The sequence below is a fragment of the Neovison vison genome, chromosome 3 (assembly GCF_020171115.1).
Source record: "Neovison vison isolate M4711 chromosome 3, ASM_NN_V1, whole genome shotgun sequence".
NCBI classification, from domain to species: Eukaryota; Metazoa; Chordata; class Mammalia; order Carnivora; family Mustelidae; genus Neogale; species Neogale vison.
In genome coordinates, this window is record NC_058093.1 from 162,386,411 (window position 1) to 162,413,939 (window position 27,529).

Consider the following 27,529-nt stretch of genomic DNA (forward strand, 5'->3'; position numbering starts at 1 on the left):
TCCCAAATCAATCAATGTGATACAACAAATTAATATGAGAAGAGAGAAGAACCACATGGTCCTCTCAATTGATGCAGAAAAAGCATTTGACAAAATCCAGCATCCGTTCCTGATTAAAACACTTCAAAGTATAGGGATAGAGGGAACATTCCTGAACCTCATCAAATCTATCTATGAAAGACCCACAGCAAATATCATCCTCAATGGGAAAAAGCTTGCAGCCTTCCCATTGAGATCAGGAACAAGACGAGGATGCCCACTTTCACCACTCTTGTTCAACATAGTATTAGAAGTCCTAGCAACAGCAATCAGACAACAGAGAGAAATAAAAGGTATCCAAATTGGTAATGAAGAAGTCAAACTCTCTCTCTGCGCAGATGACATGATTCTTTATATGGAAAACCCAAAAGACTCCACCCCCAAACTACTAGAACTCATACAGCAATTCAGTAACGTGGCAGGATACAAAGTCAATGTGCAGAAATCAGTGGCTTTCTTATACACTAACAATGAAAATACAGAAAGGGAAATTAGAGAATCGATTCCATTTACTATAGCACCAAGAACCATAAGATACCTGGGAATAAACCTAACTAAAGAGGTAAAGGATCTGTACTGGAGGAACTACAGAACACTCATGAAAGAAATTGAAGAAGACACAAATAGATGGAAGACCATTCCATGCTCTTGGATCGGAAGAATAAACATTGTTAAAATGTCTATACTGCCTAGAGCAATCTATACTTTTAATGCCATTCCGATCAAAATTCCACCGGCATTCTTCAAAGAGCTGGAGCAAATAATCCAAAAATTTGTATGGAATCAGAAGAGACCCCGAATCGCTAAGGAAATGTTCAAAAACAAAAATAAAGCTGGCGGCATCACCTTACCTGATTTCAAGCTTTATTACAAAGCTGTGATCACCAAGACAGCATGGTACTGGCATAAAAACAGACACATAGACCAGTGGAACAGAGTAGAGAGCCCAGATATGGACCCTCAACTCTATGGTCAATTAATCTTTGACAAAACAGGAAAAAATATACAGTGGAAAAAAGACAGTCTCTTCAATAAATGGTGCTGGGAAAACTGGACAGCTATATGTAGAAGAATGATACTCGACCATTCTCTTACACCGTACACAAAGATCAACTCAAAATGGATAAAAGACCTCAACGTGAGACAGGAATCCATCAGAATCTTAGAGGAGAACATAGGCAGTAATCTCTTTGATATCAGCCACAGCAACTTCTTTCAAGATACGTCTCCAAAGGCAAAGGAAACAAAAGCGAAAATAAACTTCTGGGACTTCATCAAAATCAAAAGCTTCTGCACAGCAAAGGAAACAGTCAAAAAAAACAAAGAGGCAACCCACGGAATGGGAGAAGATATTTGCAAATGACAGTACAGACAAAAGGTTGATATCCAGGATCTATAATGAACTCCTCAAACTCAACCCACATGAAACAGACAAACACATCAAAAAATGGGCAGAAGATATGAACAGACACTTCTCCAATCAAGAAATACAAATGGCTATCAGACACATGAAAAAATGCTCATCATCATTAGCCCTCAGGGAGATTCAAATTAAAACCACATTGAGATATCACCTTACACCAGTTAGAATGGCCAAAATTAACAAAACAGGAAACAACATGTGTTGGAGAGGATGTGGAGAAAGGGGAACCCTCTTACACTGTTGGTGGGAATGCAAGTTGGTGCAGCCTCTTTGGAGAACAGTGTGGAGATTCCTCAAGAAATTAAAAATAGAGCTTCCCTATGACCGTGCAATTGCACTCCTGGGTATTTACCCCAAAGACACAGATGTGGTGAAAAGAAGGGCCATCAGTACCCCAATGTTTATAGCAGCAATGGCCACAGTTGCCAAACTATGGAAAGAACCAAGATGCCCTTCAACGGATGAATGGATAAGGAAGATGTGGTCCATATACACTATGGAGTATTATGCCTCCATCAGAAAGGATGAATACCCAACTTTTGTAGCAACATGGACGGGACTGAAGAGATTATGCTGAGTGAAATAAGTCAAGCAGAGAGAGTCAATTATCATATGGTTTCACTTATTTGTGGAGCATAACAAATAGCATGGAGGACAAGGGGCGTTAGAGAGGAGAAGGGAATTTGGGTAAATTGGAAGGGGAGGTGAACCATGAGAGACTATGGACTCTGAAGAACAGTCTGAGGGGTTTGAAGTGGTGGGGGGGTGGGAGGTTGGGGTACCAGGTGGTGGGTATTATAAAGGGCATGGCTTGCATGGAGCACTGGGTGTGGTGAAAAAATAATGAATAATGTTTTTCTGAAAATAAATAAATTGGAAACAAAATATATTTGAATAACAAAAAAAAACTGATGTAAAAAACAAAAACAAACAAAAAAAATCCCCAAATTTGATGAAAGACGTGAATTTATAATTTACTAAAACTCAATGAACTCTAAGCAGGATAAACTCAGAAGTCCGCATATTATAGTCAAATTACTGAAAGCCTGGGACAAAGAGTATCTTGAAAGCAGTAAGAAAGAAGCGACTCATCATGAGTAAGGATCCTCAATAAAAATGACAGTTTCTCATCAGAAATTTTAGAGGTCAGAGGAATCTGGATGGCTCAGTTGGTTAAGCATTTGCCTCCAGCTCAGGTCATGATCTCAGGGTCCTGGGGTGGAGCTCTATATTGGGCTCTCTGCTCAGTGGGGAGCCTGCTTCTCCCTCTCCCTCTGTACTTGCTCTTTCAAGTAAATAAATAAAACCTTTTTAAAAAATGGAATTATGGAGGCCAGAGGCCAGTGGAATGACACATTTCAAATGCTAGAAGAAAACAAAACAAAGCATTTCAAACAAGAATTCTAATTCTTGATGAAATGTCTTTCAAAAATAAAGGAGAAATTTAGATTTTCCAGATAAACAAAAATTGAGGGGCTCCATCTCTAGCAGACTGTACTATCAGAAATCCTAAAGGTAGTCTTTTAAACAGAAAGGAAAGGATGTTAGTAACCTGAAGCCATATGAATAAATAAAAAACAATAAGGTAGCTACAAAGATAAATACAAAAGTTGTTGTGATTGCATTTTTATTTCGCAACTCTTATTTCCTATATAATTTTTTAAAAGATTTTATTTATTTATTTGTCAGAGAGAGAGGGAGAGAGCGTGCGAACACAGGCAGACAGAGGCAGAGGGAGAAGCAGGCTCCCTGCCGAGCAAGGAGCCCGATGTGGGACTCGATCCCAGGACACTGGGATCATGACCTGAGCCGAAGGCAGCTGCTTAACCAACTGAGCCACCCAGGCATCCCTCCTATATAATTTTTAAGTGGATAAAATTATGAATTTATGTTAATGAGCACACAATGTATAAATGTGTAACTAGTAAAAATGACAACATTTTTACAGAAGGGAGTAAAGGCACAGAGTTTTTTTTTCAATACTACTGAAACTACATTAATTTTAATTCAAACTCAATTTTTATGAAGGTGTTAATTGCAATCTCCAGTGAACCACTAGGAAAAATTCTATAAAATAAAAATACCAATATAAATCCAATAAGGAAACTAAATACATTTGGGGGAAACAATCAGCTAATCACAAAAGAAGACAATTATAGAGAAATTAAGGAATCAAAAATATTTAAGTATTATAGAAAACAAATAGCAAAATGGCAGAAATAAGTCTTTTCTTAATAGTAATTGCATTCATGAAAATGGATTTAAATAGATTAAACTTTACTATTAAAAAACAGAGAGTGTTAAAATGGATAAAAATACACAATTCAATTATATGCTGCCTATAAGAGACTCATTTAAGATCCACAATATGTTGAAAACAAAAGGATGAAAAATAATTATCCATGAAAATAGTAACCAAAAGAGAGCTGAGGTAGCTAAACCAATATAACACAAAATAGACTTTTGGTCGATACATATTATAAGAAATAATACTTAACATCTTCATAAAAGGGCTATTCCATCAAGGAGATATCAAAATCATATACATACCCAAAATACAACCTCAAAAATACATGAAGGATAAACTGACAAGAGTTAAAGTAAGAAATACACAGTTTTTCATAAGAGTTTGAGAATTCACTCTATCCTCACTTTCAAGAATGGTTAAAAAGAACTTAAAAAAAAAAAAAAAAGATCAGTAATGAAAAAGATTTGAACAGCACTAGAACAATCTAGGCCTGACAGTCTTATATAGTACACACCACCCAATAGCAGGAGAAAGTACATTCGTTTCTTATTGACATTGAACATTATTCATGATAGATCATATGTCAAACTATATAAAAAATCTCAATAGAATAAAAAGACTGAAATCATACCAAGTATCCTATCTGACCTAATGGAGTGAAACTGGAAACGAATAACCGAAAAACCTAGGAAGTCCATGTAAATGTAGATTTTAAACAACATGCTCAAAAACCTCAGTCAATCAAGGCTGTAATTATAGAAGAAATTAGAAAATACTTTGAAATTAATGAAAATGAAAACACAATATACCAGAATTTATGAGATACAGCAAAAGTAATGCTCACAGGACAATTTATAGCCATAAATGCTAACATCAAAAAAAAAGATCCCAAACCCAGTAACCTAATTCTATACCTCACAGAACTAAAAAAGAATGAATGTGCTAAAGCTAGGAAAAGAAAGTAAATAATAAAGATTAGTGCAGAGATGAATGAAGTCAAGAATTTAAAAAAACAATAAATAGTATCAATGAAAACAAAAGTTGTTTCTTTGAAAAGATCAACCGAGGGTGCCTGGGTGGCTCAGTGGGTTAAAGACTCTGCCTTCGGCTCAGGTCATGATCCCAGGGTCCTGGGATTGCGCCCCGCATCAGGCTCTCTGCTTGGCAGTGAGCCTGCTTCCCTTCCTCTCTCTCTGCCTGCTTCTCTACCTACTTGTGATCTCTGTCTATCAAATAAATAAATAAAATATTTTAAATAAAATGAAAAGATCAACCTGAATTCACAAACTTTTGGCTAGACTAGCAAAGAAAAAAGATTTGCATTATGAAAATCATTAGAAAATTTGGGATATTACTATACACCTCTCAGAAATAAAAAGATTATAATATTATAATGCTATGGACAAGATAATAATATGAACAAATTTAGATAACCAAGATGAAATTTCTAGGAAAACATAAGCTATCAAAACTAACTGAGGAAGAAGTAGGAAATCTCAACAGATTTGTAACAAGTAAAGAGATTAAATCAGTAATCAAATATCTCCCAACCAAGAAAAACCCAGGACCAAATGGTTTGACTAGTGAAGTCTACTGAACATTGAAAGAAGAATTAATATCAGTGTTTCTCTAACACTTTAAAAAAATAGTAGAGAAAGGAGCACTTTTCAACCATTGTATGAGGCCAGCATTATCCTGATACTAAAGCCAGATAAAAACATCTTAAGTAAAAGAAATGTAGATCAATGGCTTTATGACTGTAGATGTAGAAATCTTCAATGAAATACTAGCAACCTGAACCTAGCAACATATTAATGCAATTACATGTCATGACGAACTGACATTTCTCCCAGGTATGTAAGGGTAGTTCAAAATAGAGAAAAAAAAATCAATGTGTAATATATCCACAGTAATAAAATGAAGGGGGGAATCCATCTCAATGTGGAAACATATGGCAAAATCCAACACCTTTTCATGATGAAAACACTCAAAAAAGAGGTTAGAACAGATCAGAAAGCAAGGTGAAGGGCATTTATGAAAAGTTTTCAACTGATATTATACTTAATGGTGACATCCAAACTTTTTCAACCTAAGATCAGGAACAATACAAGATGCTAGCTCTTCTCACTTTTATTCAACATTAGAAATCTCATATATTGCTGGTGGGAATGTAAAATGGTTAGTCACTTTGAAAAGCAGTTTGATGCTTCCTCAAAAAGTTAATCCTGGATTACCATATGATATAGCATTTCCACTCTGAGGTATGTACAGGAAAGATTTCAGAACAGGTATTCAAACAAATCTTATATACAAATGTTCATATCAGTATTCACCATAGCCAAAAAGAGTATACAACCTCAAATTTTTCAGCAGAAATCTTTGAAAATAGTTCTGTAAGAGGCCAGCATTACCTTGATTTCAAAACCAGACAGAGCTCACCAAAAAGGAGCATTACAGACCAATATCCATGATGAACATGGATGCCAAAATTCTCAGCCACATACTAGCCAGTAGGATCCAACAGTGCATTAAAAGGATTATTCACCAGCATCAAGTGGGATTTTTTCCTGGGCTGCAAGGATAGTTCAACATTTGCAGAAAAGGCATTTGACAAAATACAGCATCCTTCTTTGATTAAAATTCTCCACAGTGTAGGGATAGAGGGAACATACTTCAATATTATAAAAGCCATCTATGAAAAGCCCACAGCGAATATCATTCTCAATGGAGAAAAATTGAGAGCTTTTCCCCTAAGGTTGGGAACACGACAGGGTTGCCCACCCTCCCCACTATTGTTCAACATAGTACTGGAAGTCCTAGCCTCAGCAACCAGACAACAAAAAGAAGTAGAAGGCATTCAAACTGGGAGAGAAGCAGTCAAACTTTGACTCTTTGGAGATGACGAAACTTTATGTGGAAAATCCAAGACTCCACCCCCAAGTTGCTAGAACTCATATAAGAATTAAGCAACATGGCAGGATATAAAATCAATCTGCAGAAATCAATTGCATATATCCACACTAACAATGAGCTGAAAGAAAGAGAAATTAAGGAAGTGATCCCATTTATAATTGCACTGAAAAATCATAAAATACATAGGAATAAACCTAATTAAAGAGATAAAGGATCTGCATCCTAAAAGCTACAGAACACATATGAAAGAAATTGAGGAAGACACAAAGAAATGGAAACACATTCCATGCTCATGGATTGGAAGAAAAAATATTGTAAAAATGTCTATGCTACCCAGAGCAATCTACATATTCTGTGCAATCTCTATCAAAATAACACAACATTTTTCACAGAGCTGGAACAAATAACACTAAAACTTGTATGGAACCAGAAAAGACTCTGAATAGCTAGAGGAATGTTGAAAAAGAAAACCAAAGCTGGGGTTTTCACACTGCCTGACTTCAAGCTCTATTACAAAGCTGTGATTATCAAGACAGTATGGTGCTGGCACAAAAACAAATACACAGATCAGTGGAACAGAATAGAGATCCCAGAAATGGGCCCTCAACTTTATGGTCAACTAATCTTTGACAAAGCAGGAAAGACTATCCAATGCAAAAATGATAGTCTCTTCAATAAATGGTGCTGGGAAAGTTCGACAGCCACATGTAGAAGAATGAAACTGGACCAGTATCTTACATCACACACAGATAAACTCAAAATGGATGAAAGACCTCAATGTGTGACAAGAATCCATGAAAATCCTAGAGGAAAACAAAGGCAGCTACTTCTTTGACATCAGCCACAGCAACTTCTTGGTGGACATGTCTCTAAAGGCAAGGGAAACAAAAGTGAAAACGAACTTTGGTACTTTATTAAGATCAAAAGCTTCTGCACAGCAAAGGAAACAGTCAACAAAACTAAAAGGCAATCTACAGAATGGGAGAAGATAATTGCAAATAACATATCAGATAAAGGGCTAATATCCAAAATCTATAAAAAACTTATCTAAGGATGTGGAGAAAGAGGAACCTCCTTACACTGTTGGTGGGAATACAAACTGGTACAGCTACTCTGGAAAACAGTATGAGATTCTTCAAAAACTTAAAAGTAGAGTTGCCCTGTGGTGGAGCAATTACACTACTAGGTATTTACCCCAAAGATACAAATGTATTGATCTAAAGAGACATGTCCACCCCAATGTTCATAACAACAATGTCTGCAATAGCCAAACTGTGGAAAGAGCTGAGACATCCATTGACAGATGAATGGATACACACACACGTGTGCGCACGCATGTGTGCACACACACAGGAATATTACTCAGCAGTCAGAAGGAATGATTACTTACCATTTACACGAACATGGATGGAACTGGAAGGTATTATGCTTAGTGAAATAAGTCAGAGAAAGACAATTATCCTGCAGTTTCACTCATATGTGGAATATAAGAGATGTGCAGAGGACCATAAGAGAAGGGAGGGAAAACTTATTGGGAAGTCTCTGAGAGGGAGAAAAACCATGAGAAACTCTTTAACTATAGGAAACAAGCAGGGTTGCTGGGGGGGCTGGTTGGTGGGGGATAGGGTAATTGGGTAATGGGCATTAAGAAGGGTATGTGGTGAGCACTGGGTGTTATAAGCAACTGATGCACTATTGAACACTACGCGTGAAATTAGTGATGTACTATATGTTGGCTAATTGAATTTAAGTAAAACTTTTTTTTAGTAGATTAATGTATAAATGAAGTGTGGCATAGCTATTCAATGAAATGTTATTCAGCCATAAAAAGTAATAAAATTTTGATAGATGCTGTAATGTGGATAAACTTCTAAACCACCATGCTAAGTTAAAGAAACCAAATACAACATGTTACCTGTTGCATGATTCCATTTATATGAAACATCTATAACAGGTAAATCATAGAGATGAGAAGCACATTGATTCTTGCCAGAGGCTGGTAGAAAGGAGAGGGGAGAGATTGTGCAATAAATATGAGGCTTATTTAGCAGCACATACACTAAAATTGGAATGATACAAAGATTAGCATGGCCCCTCTGCAAGGATGACACACAAACTCATGAAGCGTTCCATATATTTAAAAAAAAAAAAAAATGAGGGGCGCCTGGGTGGCTCAGTGGGCTAAGCCGCTGCCTTCGGCTCAGGTCATGATCTCAGGGTCCTGGGATCGAGTCCCGCATCGGGCTCTCTGCTCAGCAGGGAGCCTGCTTCCTCCTCTCTCTCTGCCTGCCTCTCTGCCTACTTGTGATCTCTCTCTGTCAACTAAATAAATAAAATCTTTAAAAAAAAAAAAATGAAGAGCAGTTCTTCTGAGGTAATAAACATGTTTTGGCACTAGCTGGTGATGATAATCACAACATCAAGCGTAGTAAATGCCATTGAAGTTTACACTTTCAAATGGTTAATTTTGTGTTATGGGACTTTTGCCTCAATTAAAAAAAATAATAAGAATTGGGCACTTGGGTGGCTCAGTCAATCAAGCATCTGCCTTCAGCTCAGGTCATGATCCCAGGGTGCTGGTATCAAGTCCCATGTCGGGCTCCCTGCTCATCAGGGAGTCCTTTTTCCTCTCCCTCTGCCCCTCCTCCTGTTGCTGTTCCTTCTCTCTCTCAAATAAAAAAAGAAAAAAATTTAAAAAAAAAGAATCAAAACGATTTTTCTGGTCCAAAAATTACTAAAATTTTATTTAAAAATACACAAAATGGATTCAATTATGTGCAACAATTTTTATTATTTTCTTTATTAGTTTCAGAAGTAGAATTTAGTGATTCATCAATTGCATATACACCCACTGCTCCTTACATAAAGTGCTCTAGCCTCTTCCAGCAACCCTCATGTTTTTATTTCTTTCTTTCTTTATTTAGTTTTTATGGTATGAATGTTTCTTTTATTTTTAATTTTTGAGTATAGTTGACACAATGTTAATTAGTTTCAAGTGTGCAACATACTGATTCAACCTTTTTTAGTGTTCAAACAAGCAACAAAAAATATTAGATTATTTAACAAAAATATTTAAAAATGAAGTTGAAACTAATGGAGAAAAGATGATGAATATTTCCCTGACCTCATAATAAACAAGCTTTTCTAAATGAATTGTGGAACAACAATGAGATAAATAGTATGCAGCCATCAGAAATATTAAACTATAGTCAAATATATAGGAAACAATGTCATATAGCTAAAGCAGCATGCAATATTTTATGACTAATTTTATAAAAATCGAAATATCACTAGAGTGTTCTGTTATAGCTAAGAAGAGTAAATTATTATGGATTATTTTATAATGTGATTTTTGGTATGTATAACTTCATTTAATTTGTAATGCTTCTTTAATAAGAAAAAATAATAACTTAATAAAAATATCACTAACTGCTTTGTTGTTGATATTGTTTTTCTGATAACATTTATCAGAGGAAAAATGCTTCTTTTTAAATATGATGAAAACTTAAGAACAATTTTTTAAAACATTTTTAAAGATATTTATTTATTTATTTATTTATTTGAGAGAGAGAGAACATGTACAAATACATGAAGAATGGGCTGGGGGAAGAGGAGCAGAGGGAGAGGGAGAAACAGACTCTCTGCTAAGTGCGCCTGACACAGCGCTGGACACCAGGACCCTGAGATCAAGACCTGGGCCCAAGGTAGATGCTTAACATAGATGCCACTAGAAAAATTCTTTAGAAAAAAAATAACTTTTAATTTGGATATTTTGCTAAAATGTTATTAATTTCATATCTGGGGGTGTCTGGGTGGCTCGGTGGGTTGAGCCTCTGCCTTCAGCTCAGGTCATGGTCCCAGGGTCCTGGGGTCAAGCCCTGCATAGGGGCTCTCTGCTCAGCAGGGGGCCTGCTCCCCGCCCCCCCCCGCCTGCCTTTCTGCCTACTTGTGATCTCTCTCTCTCTCTGTCAACTAAATAAATAAAATCTTTTAAAAAATTTCAAATCTGAAAAAGCGTTTTTGGTCCTTGGATTTTATATGGTACCCCAAACTTCTAAACTGAAGTTAGAGAAATAGCTCTCAAGTTATTCTCAATTAAACCCCCTTTTTCTGATAGCAACACTATCTTGAGAAGACCAATTCATTTTCTTAAAAAACAAAAACAGGGACGCCTGGGTGGCTCAGTTGGTTAAGCCGCTGCCTTCGGCTAAGGTCATGATCCCAGCGTCTTGGGATCAAGTCCTATATGGGCTCCTTGCTCAGCAGGGAGCCTGCTTCTCCCTCTGCCTCTGCCTACCACTCTGTCTGCCTATGCTCACGCTCTCTCTCTCTCTCTGTAGTAAATAAATTAACAATATCTTAAAAACAAAACAAAAACAAAAACAAACTTCTTTAATATCCTCTCAAATATTTTTAGGTCATTTGTAACAAATTTTGAGTTTCTGTTAATTTATCATAAAATGTAAAGCCTATTACGTATTAGAATTTTGCTATATTATTTTCTTGTATAATAGCATTAGTATGTATAGTAAGTTCTACCATAAACATTTAAAATTTAATGTGAGAGGATCACCTAAAATTTGTTTTAATAACTTTATATAGGAGCAGAACTTCTTCCACACAAGACCAGAAGGAAGACTGGAGTATTGCTACACCAGTGAAAGAGGTTAAACCAGAAGAGAGAGGTAAAGTTGTACCTCATACTTAAATAAATGAAGTTATATTTAAAAGCTCATTGACTTTTCATTTAACATATTTTTAATTTTTACAATAATCATTTTTAAGTTTTATAATTCTTATGAATACCTAATAGAGGAAAGAGCATTCTATATCATTTAATTAAACAACAAAATTCAAAAAATATTTAATATAATGTATACTGGACTGGGTCCCGAGTATATAATGATCTCTCTCTACCTCCCAAGAAGTTAACTGTAATTCAGTGCTGTCTAGTCGTGATTTCTGGGATAATAAAAGTGTTCTCTATTTCTGTCTTCTGGTAGCCATATATAATATCTGCTAGGAATGTAGCTAAGAAGACTGAGAATTTAATTTTTCAGTTTAATTTTAACACTTTTTTAAATGTAAATAATCACATGGGATTCATGACTACCACATTGGACATGGAAGCTCTACTATATTTATATTTTGTATGTAATATACATGTATGTAATATTAATATATTTACAAATATATGTAATATTATGTATTTGTAAATATATTTATAAATATATCAATATTCTATATTTAATATATATTAATATGTATGTAATATTTATATATGTATAAATTAAGATTAATACATGCACTTTATATATACTATATAGTATATATAATGTATATATATATTGCATATATATAGTTTTCAAGGCTGTCTCTCATAGTGAGGCTCTGTTTTTACTGTTTCTTTTTCACTATTAATATCTACACTGAAGAAAAAATCTTATTCGTTATGTATTAATTTTTCACATGACAAATGATAGATTACTATGTTAATGGAAATAATAACAGTTAAATTAACTGCAGTTATGTTATTGTAAACTCATACACGTGATCCCAAAGTGCAAGACAGTATCAGGTTGACAAGATCTATTGTAATTAAATGTTTGTGCTAAAAAAAATTACAGGTGGTTACTCACCTACTCAATATGAAATAGTAAAACTAATTAAGATGATATTCTAGAAAAAAACTGAGAGATTCAATACAATGAATTGGAGGCATCTGAAGTTATAAACACAGCATTTATTTTAGAATGCTATCATAAAAACAGTACAGAAGATTGTGTAGAAACATGATGGATGTCTTTGGTAAAACATATTTTTATCACATCAGAAGTGATTTAAGTGGCATTAATTTAATTAAACATTTCAGACTCTCTTTATAGAAACTGAATAGATCATAAGTTGGCTGGAGAACATAGTGTTCACTGTGTATATTGTTATGAAAAAAACAGACAATTAAGGACGTAAAATGTCCAGGATGTGGTAGATTCTGGAAAAAGAAGACATAGAACAAATAAACAGAGGCCAAATCAAGGTTCAGTCCATAAACGATAACTTTTCTGCATTACAATAGAGAGACCTGTTTCTCAAGAATTCTTTTCAGGCAGCATGCCGAATTTCTTTGATAGACTTACTAGGTTAGAAATAGAAACTGTGACTACTGAGCTTGCACTTATAACCAATATGTAATATCTTCTAGCAGAAAATTATTGCTTTATTGTCCAAATCAAAACAAAACAAAGCAGAGGTCTATTAGTTACCTTTATTTTGAACCTGTTTTACTGTTTTTCTTCCAGACTCAGCTCTCTGAGGCTTTGCCTTTCTCGACACTTTGTGTTTGTTTATGTCTTCTTGTCATGTCACATTTTGGCAAAAGTCACTGTTTACAAGTATAAATCTCACCAGAGTGGAACCCATATCCATCTTCCTTACTGATCTATCTCTAGGGAGAGAGTGTATTGTCCAGAACATAACAGGCTTTCTGCGTTTTCTAGTATAAATAGGTGAATGAATATCCATGTTAATCATTTTGTTAACATTAAACCATATCTTTTCAGAGCTGTGAACCAGTAATTACAAATTTCTCTCATTACAGGAGTCAATTTGTGTTATAACTAAATAAATGGAATTTGGAAACAACGAATTCCTGGCAGGGCTAACTAAGAATGTTATTATCTGATAAGGAATATAAAGTATCATGTTTCTAGGAACCATCTGAGGATTTTCAGTATTTATCTGATGTAATCATTATGATTTTCTTTTGTCATAGAATGAGAGGAAATACAAGAATAATTTAAAAATAAAGTTCTATAATATTGCTTATGAAAAAAATTTTTTAGATAAAATATACAAGGAGATTTTGCTTGAGATTTCTCTATTCTAACTATTTTACAGTGTTCACTTCAAAATCTGTCTTCAAAGGTTATAATTAATGTTATTATTTTATTATAATAAAACTCTTTAAAAGGCTAATTCATTTTTCTAAAATTCTCTTATTAAACATATAAATATTAAAAAGGAAAATGATACCATTAGTACCTATGTTCCGACCACCTAGTTTATAGACTGATTCATTAACAAATGTGAATATATATTTCTATTTTAAGATAAAAAGTGTCCAGAATTAAAGCAGGAAATGGAAACATTGCTCTCAGAGGCCGTTTATCTCATTAAAAGTCTAGAAACTGACCGTGCAGAAGCTGAAGAAGCTTTAAAACAACAAAAATCAAGAAAGAAAAAGATTCACATGAAAATTGATTCTTGGTCAATCTGGAGACTTCAAGAAATTCCATTAGCTGTGCAGAAAGGTAATAATAAAAAATTTTTCATATTGCCATTTCTTTTGTTTGAGAGGCATGAAAAACCAATTGAAGCTTTGGAAAAAAGTCAACTCTGACCATATTGTTTTGCATCCAAACAGTGTGCTTTTGATAAATGCTATTAATGATAATGTTGGTAACATTTATGTAGCTGGGACTGCAGTGAGTAAACCTGGACCTTCTGTAGTTTGGTGTTTGTTTGTTTTTGTATTTTTTTTTCCAAGCCATCTCTAGATTTTTAATAAAAGAAAAATAAAAGAAGAAATTTGAGAAGCAGGAAAGCAGGTTAATTTCCTCCACCTCTGCATAGCCCGACATCTAGACTCTCCTCATCTGTGTCTGCAATAAGGAAACTCCTTGTAGCAGACCTTGAATTTGAGTCTGGGGCCTAATCTGGGATTATGTCTCAGGTTATGGACTGTCCCAGGATATAGATGGGCAGGTGAGGCATATTTCCAGGTCACACTTGCTTGTACATCAGCTGTGGTGGATGGGCCCTGCCCCAGTGTGTGATAAGCCAAGCCCTGTGTCAGCAGTGTAGGAACCACTGGGAAAGCACACGTCAGACCTGGGCCCAAGATTCTTTGCACCCTCCATAAAGCTACTGTGAGAACTGAATGATGAATCCTGGAGACAGTCCTCACTTTGTTTGGTGTTTGTTGATAATTCCATAGTATTTATGGTGCCTGTGGGACATTTAAACTTTTGGCACATATTTCCCATTATGACTACATTATTTGAGTACTTGAAACTTAGAAATTTAAGTGATTTCCAATTGGTGTCATTGACCACATCTTTAAATCTAGGAAAATAAAAGAGTTTTAAAATGATATTTTAGCAACATGCATCTGCTTTTGAGAATTCAGTAGTAGATCTTGAGAACTTCTAGCAGACAATAAAGCTGGAGATGCTTCAAAAGGAAATACTAGGTTTTTTAGACCACAGAATAAGAGACCTATCCTAAAGTATTAAACAGTCTAAAGGTACTGGATTTTTTATTCTCCAAACACTGCTCATTAAGCATGCCTACTATATAAACAAAGCTAGACTTTGTTTATAAATAAATTTTAATTCAGTTAGAAATTTTAATTTTGGATTCACATGATTTATAAATGGTTATATTAGGGTGCTTATAAACCTATCATTTAAACTAAGACACTTTTGAGAGGAAAAGGGAGGCTGTTTTACCCTGAGACATTAAATTATTTGTCAGACTGAACACTTACATATACCTTTGTTATATGTCTTCTAAAATTATAGTTTCCAAGTAGAGTGTGCACAATTTAGGGAGTTGCAAGAAAACATTAGAACTTTTATATTTATAAACTTTATTATTTTTATTTTCTTTCTTGGTTATTGGGGTTTTAATTTTGCCATTATTGTACCTGACAAAATAGAGTTTCCCAGTGGTTCCTCGATTCTGTTATTTCTTTCTTTCTTTTTTTATTTATATCCTTTTTTTTTTTCAATTTATTTATTTTCAGAAAAACATTATTCATTATTTTTTCACCACACCCAGTGCTCCATGCAAGCCGTGCCCTCTATAATACCCACCACCTGGTACCCCAACCTCCCACCCCCCCGCCACTTCAAACCCCTCAGATTGTTTTTCAGAGTCCATAGTCTCTCGTGGTCACCTCCCCTTCCAATTTACCCAAATTCCCTACTCCTCTCTAACGCCCCTTGTCCTCCATGCTATTGGTTATGCTCCACAAATAAGCGAAACCATATGATAATTGACTCTCTCTGCTTGACTTATTTCACTCAGCATAATCTCTTCCAGTCCCGTCCATGTTGCTACAAAAGTTGGGTATTCATCCTTTCTGATGGAGGCATAATACTCCATAGTGTATATGGACCACATCTTCCTTATCCATTCATCCATTGAAGGGCATCTTGGTTCTTTCCATAGTTTGGCGACTGTGGCCATTGCTGCCATAAACATTGGGGTACAGATGGCCCTTCTTTTCACCACATCTGTGTCTTTGGGGTAAATACCCAGGAGTGCAATTGCACGGTCATAGGGAAGCTCTATTTTTAATTTCTTGAGGAATCTCCACACTGTTCTCCAAAGAGGCTGCACCAACTTGCATTCCCACCAACAGTGTAAGAGGGTTCCCCTTTCTCCACATCCTCTCCAACACATGTTGTTTCCTGTTTTGTTAATTTTGGCCATTCTAACTGGTATAAGGTGATATCTCAATGTGGTTTTAATTTGAATCTCCCTGAAGGCTAATGATGATGAACATTTTTTCAATAAAATAAATTAAGTGTAGGTTCAGTGACTGTTTACTCCTTTTAAATTAATACTGAGCTTACAGACTGAACTCACCCTTTGGTCACTCCCTTCTGAAGCAGAACTCAAGATGCAGGAAATTGCCCAGAGCCTAGACTGGATGATTTTAATTCTGCCCCTGTCTATGCTCTTTGTTGCCCTTTACTAAAGAGTTAATTCTAAAAATTATGCAAAAAGTGCTCTAAACTCAGGTTAGAGTAGGCCTTTTTCTACCCACACTTTAAAGTGTGCATTTTATAAAACATTTGGTTTCTTTAGCTATTTATAGAAGTAAATAATTCAGGCTTGGAGTGAGTTTGTTCTGATTCACAAGGTTTTTGAATACAATTTATGATGTGCATACTCTACTAATACAAGAACATAAGTGTATAATTTATAAATACATACTTACATACATATTGGTGTTTTAGAGGCAACCAAAGGTACAATAGGGTCAGAATAGGCATCCTGGGAAATTCTGGAGCCCAGTAGATTCTTGAGCAGATTCACATTCACATTCACAAGGAGTCATCTGGAGCTTTTTTCTTAAAAAAAAAGATATATGTGTTTATTTGAGAGAGAGAGAGAGAGAGAGAGCATGAGAGCGGCCAAAGGAACTGGAGAGAGAATCAGACTCCACGCCAAATGGAGCCCAAGGCAGAGGTGGATCTTACAACGCTGAGACCACAACCTGAGCTGAAACCAGGAGTCAGACACTTAACCAACTGTGCCACCCAGACACCCTTGCAATTTTTAAAAATGTTTGGGAAGACTTTCCTTGTCAGTGGTAATAGAATAGTCGGTGGTAGCTGGTTTTATTTAATATTTTGCTAATAATTTTCTATATAATCTCATATGGTCTTTATAAGAGAAGATATTATAGTTTGTGGTTCCTTAAGTTCTACTTAAGGAATTGCCAAAATAAAATTAAATTGAGATACATACATGCACATTTTCCATGCCTTATAAATGCATTTCAGTGATGGAATACATTCTTGCCATTGGTGATAATTTATTGCTTGAGCTGTCTTTTATTTAAAGATCTTTAGGGACACCTTGGTGGCTCAGTCAGGAAAGCATCTGCCTTCAGCTCAGGTCATGATCCCAAGGTCCTGGGATCGAGCCCCATATCAAGCCCTGCATTGGGCTTCCCTGCTCAGAGGGAAGCCTGAGTCTCCCTCTTCCACTCCCCCTGCTAATGTTCTCTCTCTTGCTGTCTCTCTCTGTCAAATAAATGAAATCTTTAAAAAAAAATCTATTTAAAGATCTTCTTAAAAACTATTAAAGATCTACTTACAAAACTGAAATTTATTTTCATCTGCTTTATTTTAAGTAGCTAACACATGCAATGAAATTTAAATTCATTTTTACTATATAGTTTTTAGGTGACTTCTGTTTGTAAAATATTCCTGAAAAGTCGTGTGCTGTCAGGAATATATTGCCTTTATATGGATACATTTAGGATATAATTTCTAAATTTTAGAAAAATTTTACAGGTTACAGAAGTATATATTCTTAAAGATTTTGGATTCTCAAAATCTTTAGCTTATGTGACAAGAAAAATGCTTAATCTCCTTAGCAGCCTTAATATTAAGTGTGTGTAATGTTTATAGAATTTTTAAATAATTTTTGTGAAAAACATACATTTATAATTAATGAAAATATTAAGGAAATTCCATTTTTTCTTGGATATCTTGTGGTCAGTCCTCCAGATCCATCCATCCCCCTAACCAGCCCACTCACGCTTGTATCTTTTGTTTTGTGATCAGTGAGTCTGATTGATAATGGACTGCATCAAACATATCTTTTGTAATCTGTCCTCTTGCTGGTTCAACCACTGGGAGTTAGTGGCAAGAGACCATGGAAGATAATGGAAAAGAGTGAGGGTGGGGTTATATACCCTTAACTACTTTTCTTTCTACTTGGCCACTGCATTCCCCTCTCCCCCACAGAATGACAGCCACTGGCACCCAACATGCAGCCAATAATTTAGTAAATGTCTTTTTATTTTTCCTCTCAAAAAAGATAATCAGAAGTAAGTTTTTCATCAGAAATTGGGTGTTACTTAAAAAATATAGAATTAGATATGCACAGCTGTGTTTCCTTACAAAATAAGAGTATGTACACTTATTATACACAAGCAGCATCTGAAGGCCCAAATAAACTAATGACTCAGTTTTCCCTGGTACTCTTTATTGTACCTGCTTCTTTAGATTCCCTGTCCTTCGGGTCGCCTGGGTGGCTCAGTGAGTTAAAGCCTCTGCCTTTGGCTCAGGTCATGATCCCAGGGTTCTGGGATCGAGCCCCGCATCGGGCTCTCTGCTCAGCGGGGAGCCTGCTTCCTCCTCTCTCTCTCTGCCTGCCTCTCCGCCTACTTGTGACTTCTGTCTGTCAAATAAATAAATAAAATCTTAAAAAAAAAAAAAAAGAATTTTAAGATTCCCTGTCCTTCCCTTAACCTACATTCATGGGTCCATGGGCCATGACTGATTGGACAATGACTGATTACCTAAAGGAAGAGAAAAAAAAAAAAATCGCAGACTGGTTTATGTATTTGAATGGTATGTTGACACAATTCTAGGAGCTGCTGTTTTACAATCTCAATATAGGAAGGATGAACACAGATTACCTTGAAGGAGTAAAGTCCTGGGATGCAAATGGGAAGTAGCAAAAAGGATAGCATAATCGGAGTTGGAAAGAACATGAATGTTGAGACTGGTGAAAGGGAGTTTAGGAGAGTGTTCTGGGGATTGATCTTTCAGAGGGGATGGAGTGTGAAGACAGTTGTGTCCCACAGAAAGGCTCACAAGGTCCTTCTACTATGAAAGAAGACCTTAGCAATAACATAACACAATGTTAAATCTTCTAATCTTGGTTTGCATTTAGTCATGTGAATTAATGTTATTTACTACAATAATGATTTGTAACAAATCACCTTGGAACTCAGTGGCTTACAACAATAAACGTTTTTTAATATAAGCTATCCTATTTGTAATAATTTTCAATTGGTTTTTTATGTTTTGATATATAATTGTATCAACAGAAAATAGTAATTATTTTTTCCTTTTCCTTTCTGATGTTTATAACTCCTATACATCATTTTACTTCTACATAATTTTAGAAGGCCTCCACTCTTGCAGTTTTTCCCATTTTGTATTTCATAGAATAGTTATATATAACCCAGTATATAGATTGGTTGTAATAGGCAGGATTCATACTAGAACACTTTTTAGCTTATAAAACATATATTTTAATCCCTTTGATGATAAATGATGAAAGCAATATATTTTATAATGCACTACTAAGATAACATTAAATTTAGTAAGCTTCATGGATAAGTAATTTCTGAATCTAAGATATTTCTTATGTCTCTATTATCAAATAAAGGTTTCTTTCTGGAGTTCTTGTTTTAAAATCGGATTTTCTTTTGTTACTATTGTATGTCTAGAACATGAGGCCTATTTGGGAGATATTATAGAATTACAATGGCATCTTGAAGATAAAGCTTATCAACTAAAACATTTTGAGAAACAAAAGGCAAAATTAGAAGAAGTTAATGCAAAGCTTCAAGCAGACATAGACTACATGAATGAATTTGGTCCTCTAATTAACTCAAAACAGAACCAAGAACTTGAAGCTCTGAAAGAATTTCAAACAAAGAAATTTGAGGTAAGTGAATAAATGAATGGATATGCATTTTATAGATTGTTACTTAGTTGTACAAAATATTTCAGCTATAAGAAGTTAATATCTAAATGTTTCATTTTCACTGAAAATTAACCTACTATTAATTTCCTAAAGGAACTATTAAACTACACATAATACAATCAATAATCATTTAAACTGTGTCATCTTCTGTTTTATATTTAGGAGTATTAATAGTCAACCTACTAATAGAATTTTGGAGATTTAGAACAACATAATAATTTTTGAAGTTTTAAATCAAACTGGGAGAGAATGCAAGCAGAATATATCAGTCAATTTTATTGTTGATGGTAATAAACTATAAAATCTTTTCAATGATTAATTAACATTTAACTCTCCTTTTGTGGAATTGAAGAATATATATAGAAAAATAGAAATTTATAGAGGAGTCAAGATGGCGGAGAAGTAGCAGGCTGAGACTACCTCAGCTAGCAGGAGATCAGCTAGAGAGCTTATCTAAAGATTGCAAACACCTGCAAATCCATCGGCAGATCGAAGAGAAGAAGAACAGCAATTCTAGAAACAGAAAAACAACCACTTTCTGAAAGGTAGGACTGGCGGAGAAGTGAATCCAAAGTGACGGGAAGATAGACCCCGGGGGGAGGGGCCGGCTCCCGGCAAGCGGCGGAGCAACGGACACAAATCAGGACTTTTAAAAGTCGGTTCCGCTGAGGGACATCGCTCCAGAGGCTAAACCGGGGCGAAGCCCACACGGGGTCGGCGTGACCTCAGGTCCTGCGGGGTCACAGAAGGATCGGGGGTGTCTGAGTGTCGCAGAGCTTGCGGTTATTGGAACGGGAAAGCCGGCTGCAGAGACAGAGCCGACAGTAAGCTCGCAGCTCGGTGTTGCCTTGAACCGGTCGCAAGCTCGGTGAGCTCGGAGCGCGGCCGGAGGTCAGGCAGACGGGAGTTACTGGGCGCTGTTCGCTGAGGGCGCACAGGGGAGCGGGGCCCCGGGCTCTCGGCTCCTCCGGGCCGGAGACCAGGAGGCCGCCATTTGTATTCCCGTCCTCCGGAACTCTACGGAAAGCGCTCAGGGAACAAAAGCTCCTGAAAGCAAAGCCGAGCAGATCACTCAGCCCGGCCCCTGGTAAGGGCGGTGTAATTCCGCCTGGGGCAAAGACACTTGAGAATCACTACACCAGGCCCCTCCCCCAGAAGATCAACAAGAAATCCAGGCAAGACCAAGTTCACCTACCAAGGAGTGCAGTTTCAAAACCAAGGAGAGAGCAGCAGAATTCCAGAGGAGGAGAAAACAAACCACGGAACTCATGGCTTTCTGCCTGTGATTTCTTAGTCTTGCAGTTAATTTAATTTTTTTCTTTTTCATTTTCTTTTCTCTTCTTCTGCTAAATTTTTTTATAACTTTTACCCTTTTCTTTTTTAACGTTTTTTAACTAGATTATCTAATATATATTTTTTTCTTTTTTATACTTTTCTTTATTCATTTTCTTTTTTTTAATTCTTTTATTTTCTTTTTTTTTTCTTTCTTTCTTTTTGAACCTCTTTTTATCCCCAAATCAGAAGAGATCCTAATCTCTTCAATCTTTTTTTTTCTTAATTCTTTTTTAAATTCTTCATTGAATTTTTAATTCAATCTCTTTTTTTAATTCTTTTTTTCTTTCTTTCTTTTTGAACCTCTTTTTATCCCCAAATCAGAAGAGATCCTAATCTCTTCAATCTTTATTTTTCTTAATTCTTTTTTAAATTCTAGATTGAATTTTTAATTCAATCTTTTTTTTAATTCTTTTTTTCTTTTTCTTCTTTCTTTCTTTTTGAACCTCTTTTTATCCCCAAATCAGAAGAGATCCCAATCAGAAGAGATTGGGAGATCCCAATCAGAGGAGATTGGGAGATCCTAATCAGAGGAGATTGGGAGATCCCAATCAAAGGAGATCCCAATCAGAGGAGATCCCTCACCCAATCGTGAGGGGGGAGAAATCCCCCCTCATGATTTGGGATCTCTTCTGATTTGGATAAAGCATATTTTCCTGGGATTGTTGCCACCCTTTTAGTATTTTACTTGCTCCTTCATATACTCTTAGCTGGACAAAATGACAAGGCGGAAAAATTCACAACAAAAAAAAGAACAAGAGGCAGTACCAAAGGCTAGGGACCTAATCAATACAGACATTGGTAATATGTCAGATCTAGAGTTCAAAATGACAATTCTCAAGGTTATAGCCGGGCTTGAAAAAGGCATGGAAGATATTAGAGAAACCCTCTCCAGAGATATAAAAGCCCTTTCTGGAGAAATAAAAGAACTAAAATCTAACCAAGTTGAAATCAAAAAAGCTATTAATGAAGTTCAATCAAAAATGGAGGCCCTCACAGCTAGGATAAATGAGGCAGAAGAAAGAATTAGTGATCTAGAAGACCAAATGACAGAGAATAAAGAAGCTGAGCAAAAGAGGGACAAACAGCTACTGGACCATGAGGGGAGAATTCGAGAGATAAGTGACACCATAAGACGAAACAACATTAGAATAATTGGGATTCCAGAAGAAGAAGAAAGAGAGAGGGGAGCAGAAGGTATACTGGAGAGAATTATTGGGGAGAATTTCCCCAATATGGCAAAGGGAACGAGCATCAAAATTCAGGAGGTTCAGAGAACGCCCCTCAAAATCAATAAGAATAGGCCCACACCCCGTCACCTAATAGTAAAATTTACAAGCCTTAGTGACAAAGAGAAAATCCTGAAAGCAGCCCGGGAAAAGAAGTCTGTAACATACAATGGTAAAAGTATTAGATTGGCAGCTGACTTATCCACAGAGACCTGGCAGGCCAGAAAGAGCTGGCATGATATTTTCAGAGCACTAAACGAGAAAAACATGCAGCCAAGAATACTATATCCAGCTAGGCTATCATTGAAAATAGAAGGAGAGATTAAAAGCTTCCAGGAAAAACAAAAACTGAAAGAATTTGCAAACACCAAACCAGCTCTACAGGAAATACTGAAAGGGGTCCTCTAAGCAAAGAGAGAGCCTACAAGTGGTAGATCAGAAAGGAACAGAGACAATATACAGTAACAGTCACCTTACAGGCAATACAATGGCACTAAAATCATATCTCTCAATAGTTACCCTGAATGTTAATGGGCTAAATGCCCCAATCAAAAGACACAGGGTATCAGAATGGATAAAAAAACAAAACCCATCTATATGTTGCCTCCAAGAAACTCATTTTAAACCCGAAGACACCTCCAGACTTAAAGTGAGGGGGTGGAAAAGAATTTACCATGCTAATGGACATCAGAAAAAAGCAGGAGTGGCAATCCTTATATCAGATCAATTAGATTTTAAGCCAAAGACTATAATAAGAGATGAGGAAGGACACTATATCATACTCAAAGGGTCTGTCCAACAAGAAGATCTAACAATTTTAAATATCTATGCCCCCAACGTGGGTGCAGCAAACTATATAAACCAATTAATAACAAAATCAAAGAAACACATCAACAATAATACAATAATAGTAGGGGACTTTAACACTCCCCTCACGGAAATGGACAGATCATCCAAGCAAAAGATCAACAGGGAAATAAAGGCCTTAAATGATACACTGGATGAGATGGACATCACAGATATATTCAGAACATTTCATCCCAAAGCAACAGAATACACATTCTTCTCTAGTGCACATGGAACATTCTCCAGAATAGATCACATCCTCGGTCCTAAATCAGGACTCAACCGGTATCAAAAGATTGGGATCATTCCCTGCATATTTTCAGACCACAATGCTCTGAAGCTAGAACTCAACCACAAGAGGAAGTTTGGAAAGAACACAAATACATGGAGACTAAACAGCATCCTTCTAAAGAATGAATGGGTCAACCGGGAAATTAAAGAAGAATTGAAAAAAATCATGGAAACAAATGATAATGAAAATACAACAGTTCAAAATCTGTGGGACACAACAAAGGCAGTCCTGAGAGGAAAATATATAGCGGTACAAGCTTTTCTCAAGAAACAAGAAAGGTCTCAGGTACACAACCTAACCCTACACCTAAAGGAGCTGGAGAAAGGACAAGAAAGAAACCCTAAGCCCAGCAGGAGAAGAGAAATCATAAAGATCAGAGCAGAAATCAATGAAATAGAAACCAAAAAAACAATAGAACAAATCAACGAAACAGGAGCTGGTTCTTTGAAAGAATTAATAAAATTGATAAACCCTTGGCCAGACTTATCAAAAAGAAAAGAGAAAGGACCCAAATAAATAAAATCCTGAATGAAAGAGGAGAGATCACAACTAACACCAAAGAAATACAAACTATTATAAGAACATACTACGAGCAACTCTACACCAACAAATTTGACAATCTGGAAGAAATGGATGCATTCCTAGAAACATATAAACTACCAAAATTGAACCAGGAAGAAATAGAAAGCCTGAACAGACCCATAACCAGTAAGGAAATTGAAACAGTCATTAAAAATCTCCAAACAAACAAAAGCCCAGGGCCAGATGGCTTCCCGGGGGAATTCTACCAAACATTTAAAGAAGAACTAATTCCTATTCTCCTGAAACTGTTCCAAAAAATAGAAATGGAAGGAAAACTCCCAAACTCATTTTATGAGGCCAACATTACCTTGATCCCAAAACCAGACAAGGATCCCATCAAAAAAGAGAGCTATAGACCAATATCCTTGATGAACACAGATGCAAAAATTCTCACCAAAATACTAGCCAATAGGATTCAACAGTACATTAAAAGGATTATTCACCACGACCAAGTGGGATTTATCCCAGGGCTGCAAGGTTGGTTCAACATCCGCAAATCAGTCAATGTGATACAACACATCAATAAAAGAAAGAACAAGAACCATATGATACTCTCAATAGATGCTGAAAAAGCATTTGACAAAGTACAGCATCCCTTCCTGATCAAAACCCTTCAAAGTGTAGGGATAGAGGGCACATACCTCAATATCATCAAAGCCATCTATGAAAAACCCACTGCAAATATCATTCTCAATGGAGAAAAACTGAAAGCTTTTCCACTAAGGTCAGGAACACGGCAGGGATGTCCATTATCACCACTGCTATTCAACATAGTACTAGAAGTCCTAGCCTCAGCAATCAGACAACAAAAGGAAATTAAAGGCATCCAAATCGGCAAATTATCACTCTTCGCAGATGATATGATACTCTATGTGGAAAACCCAAAAGACTCCACTCCAAAACTGCTAGAACTTGTACAAGAATTCAGTAAAGTGTCAGGATATAAGATCAATGCACAGAAATCAGTTGCATTTCTCTACACCAACAACAAGACAGAAGAAAGAGAAATTAAGGAGTCAATCCCATTTACAATTGCACCCCAGACCATAAGATACCTAGGAATAAACCTAACCAAAGAGGCTAAGAATCTATACTCAGAAAACTATAAAGTACTCATGAAAGAAATTGAGGAAGACACAAAGAAATGGAAAAATGTTCCATGCTCCTGGATTGGAAGAATAAATATTGTGAAAATGTCTATGCTACCTAGAGCAATCTACACATTTAATGCAATTCCTATCAAAGTACCATCCATCTTTTTCAAAGAAATGGAACAAATAATTTTAAAATTTATATGGAACCAGAAAAGACCTCGAATAGCCAAAGGGATATTGAAAAACAAAGCCAAAGTTGGTGGCATCACAATTCCGGACTTCAACCTTTATTACAAAGCTGTCATCATCAAGACAGCATGGTACTGGCCCAAAAACAGACACATAGACCAATGGAACAGAATAGAGAGCCCAGATATAGACCCTCAACTCTATGGTCAACTAATCTTTGACAAAGCAGGAAAGAATGTCCAATGGAAAAAAGACAGCCTCTTCAATAAATGGTGTTGGGAAAATTGGACAGCCACCTGCAGAAAAATGAAATTGGACCATTTCCTTACACCACACACAAAAATAAACTCAAAATGGATTAAGGACCTCAATGTGAGAAAGGAATCCATCAAAATCCTTGAGGAGAACACAGGCAGCAACCTCTTCGACCTCAGCCGCAGCAACATCTTCCTAGGAACATCGCCAAAGGCAAGGGAAGCAAGGGCAAAAATGAACTTTTGGGATTTCATCAAAATCAAAAGCTTTTGCACAGCAAAGGAAACAGTTAACAAAACCAAAAGACAACTGACGGAATGGGAGAAGATATTTGCAAACGACATATCAGATAAAGGACTAGTGTCCAAAATCTATAAAGAACTTAACAAACTCAACACCCAAAGAACAAATAATCCAATCAAGAAATGGGCAGAGGACATGAACAGACGTTTCTGCAAAGAAGACATCCAGATGGCCAACAGACACATGAAAAAGTGCTCCATATCACTCGGCATCAGGGAAATACAAATCAAAACCACAATGAGATATCACCTCACACCAGTCAGAATGGCTAAAATCAACAAGTCAGGAAATGACAGATGCTGGCGAGGATGCGGAGTAAGGGGAACCCTCCTACACTCTTGGTGGGAATGCAAGCTGGTGCAACCACTCTGGAAAACAGCATGGAGGTTCCTCAAAATGTTGAAAATAGAACTGCCCTATGACCCAGCAATTGCACTACTGGGAATTTACCCTAAAGATACAAACGTAGTGATCCAAAGGGGCACGTGCACCCGAATGTTTATAGCAGCAATGTCCACAATAGCCAAACTATGGAAAGAACCTAGATGTCCATCAACAGATGAATGGATCAAGAAGATGTGGTATATATACACAATGGAATACTATGCAGCCATCAAAAGAAACGAAATCTTGCCATTTGCGACAACATGGATGGAACTAGAGCGTATCATGCTTAGCGAAATAAGTCAAGCGGAGAAAGACAACTATCATATGATCTCCCTGATATGAGGGAGTGGTGATGCAACATGGGGGCTTAAGTGGGTAGGAGAAGAATCCATGAAACAAGATGGGATAGGGAGGGAGACAAACCATAAGCGACTCTTAATCTCACGAAACAAACTGTGGGTTGCTGGTGGGAGGGGGGTTGGGAGAAGGGGTGTAGGGTTATGGACATTGGGGAGGGTATGTGCTTTTGGGTAAATTGGAAGGGGAGATGAACCATGAGAGACTATGGACTCTGAAAAACAATCTGAGGGGTTTGAAGTGGCGGGGGGGGTGGGAGGTTGGGGTACCAGGTGGTGGGTATTATAGAGGGCACAGCTTGCATGGAGCACTGGGTGTGGTGAAAAAATAATGAATACTGTTTTTCTGAAAATAAATAAATTGGAAAAAAAAAAAAAAGAAAAATAGAAATTTATAGAAAAATAAATTATTTATACCTGCCACTGAATGAGCAGATTTAACTCATATTTGTTTTTTATTTTTATTTATTTTTTTTCCAATTTATTTATTTTCAGAAAAACAGTATTCATTATTTTTTCACCACACCCAGTGCTCCATGCAAGCTGTGCCCTCTATAATACCCACCACCTGGTTTTTTAATTTTTTTTTAAAGTAAATAGAGTTGTTAAGTGTGTCCTATATTCTCAGCAATTCCATTTTCCTTCCTCACTCTCCAAAGATAACCTTATCAGGAAAATCTGTTTCGAGGTGAATTTTGTATATTTATATATACATATTTAAGCATAATGCATGGTT

At 36.2% G+C, this 27,529-nt stretch overlaps 1 protein-coding gene and 1 non-coding gene across 2 annotated transcripts in view; both read left to right on the top strand.

Moving 5' to 3' along the window:
- Positions 1 to 27,529, top strand: part of CCDC178 (coiled-coil domain containing 178) — a 433,088-nt gene that overhangs the window by 33,802 nt on the left and 371,757 nt on the right. The window contains exons 6-8 of the mRNA XM_044244391.1: positions 11,226 to 11,308; positions 13,733 to 13,933; positions 19,669 to 19,889. Of these exons, the coding sequence (XP_044100326.1) occupies positions 11,226 to 11,308; positions 13,733 to 13,933; positions 19,669 to 19,889 (505 nt within the window). The remainder of the gene's footprint in view (positions 1 to 11,225; positions 11,309 to 13,732; positions 13,934 to 19,668; positions 19,890 to 27,529) is intronic.
- On the top strand, positions 8,660 to 8,762 carry LOC122903812. The gene has a single exon (XR_006384035.1). It is a non-coding gene; the product is annotated as a U6 spliceosomal RNA (small nuclear RNA).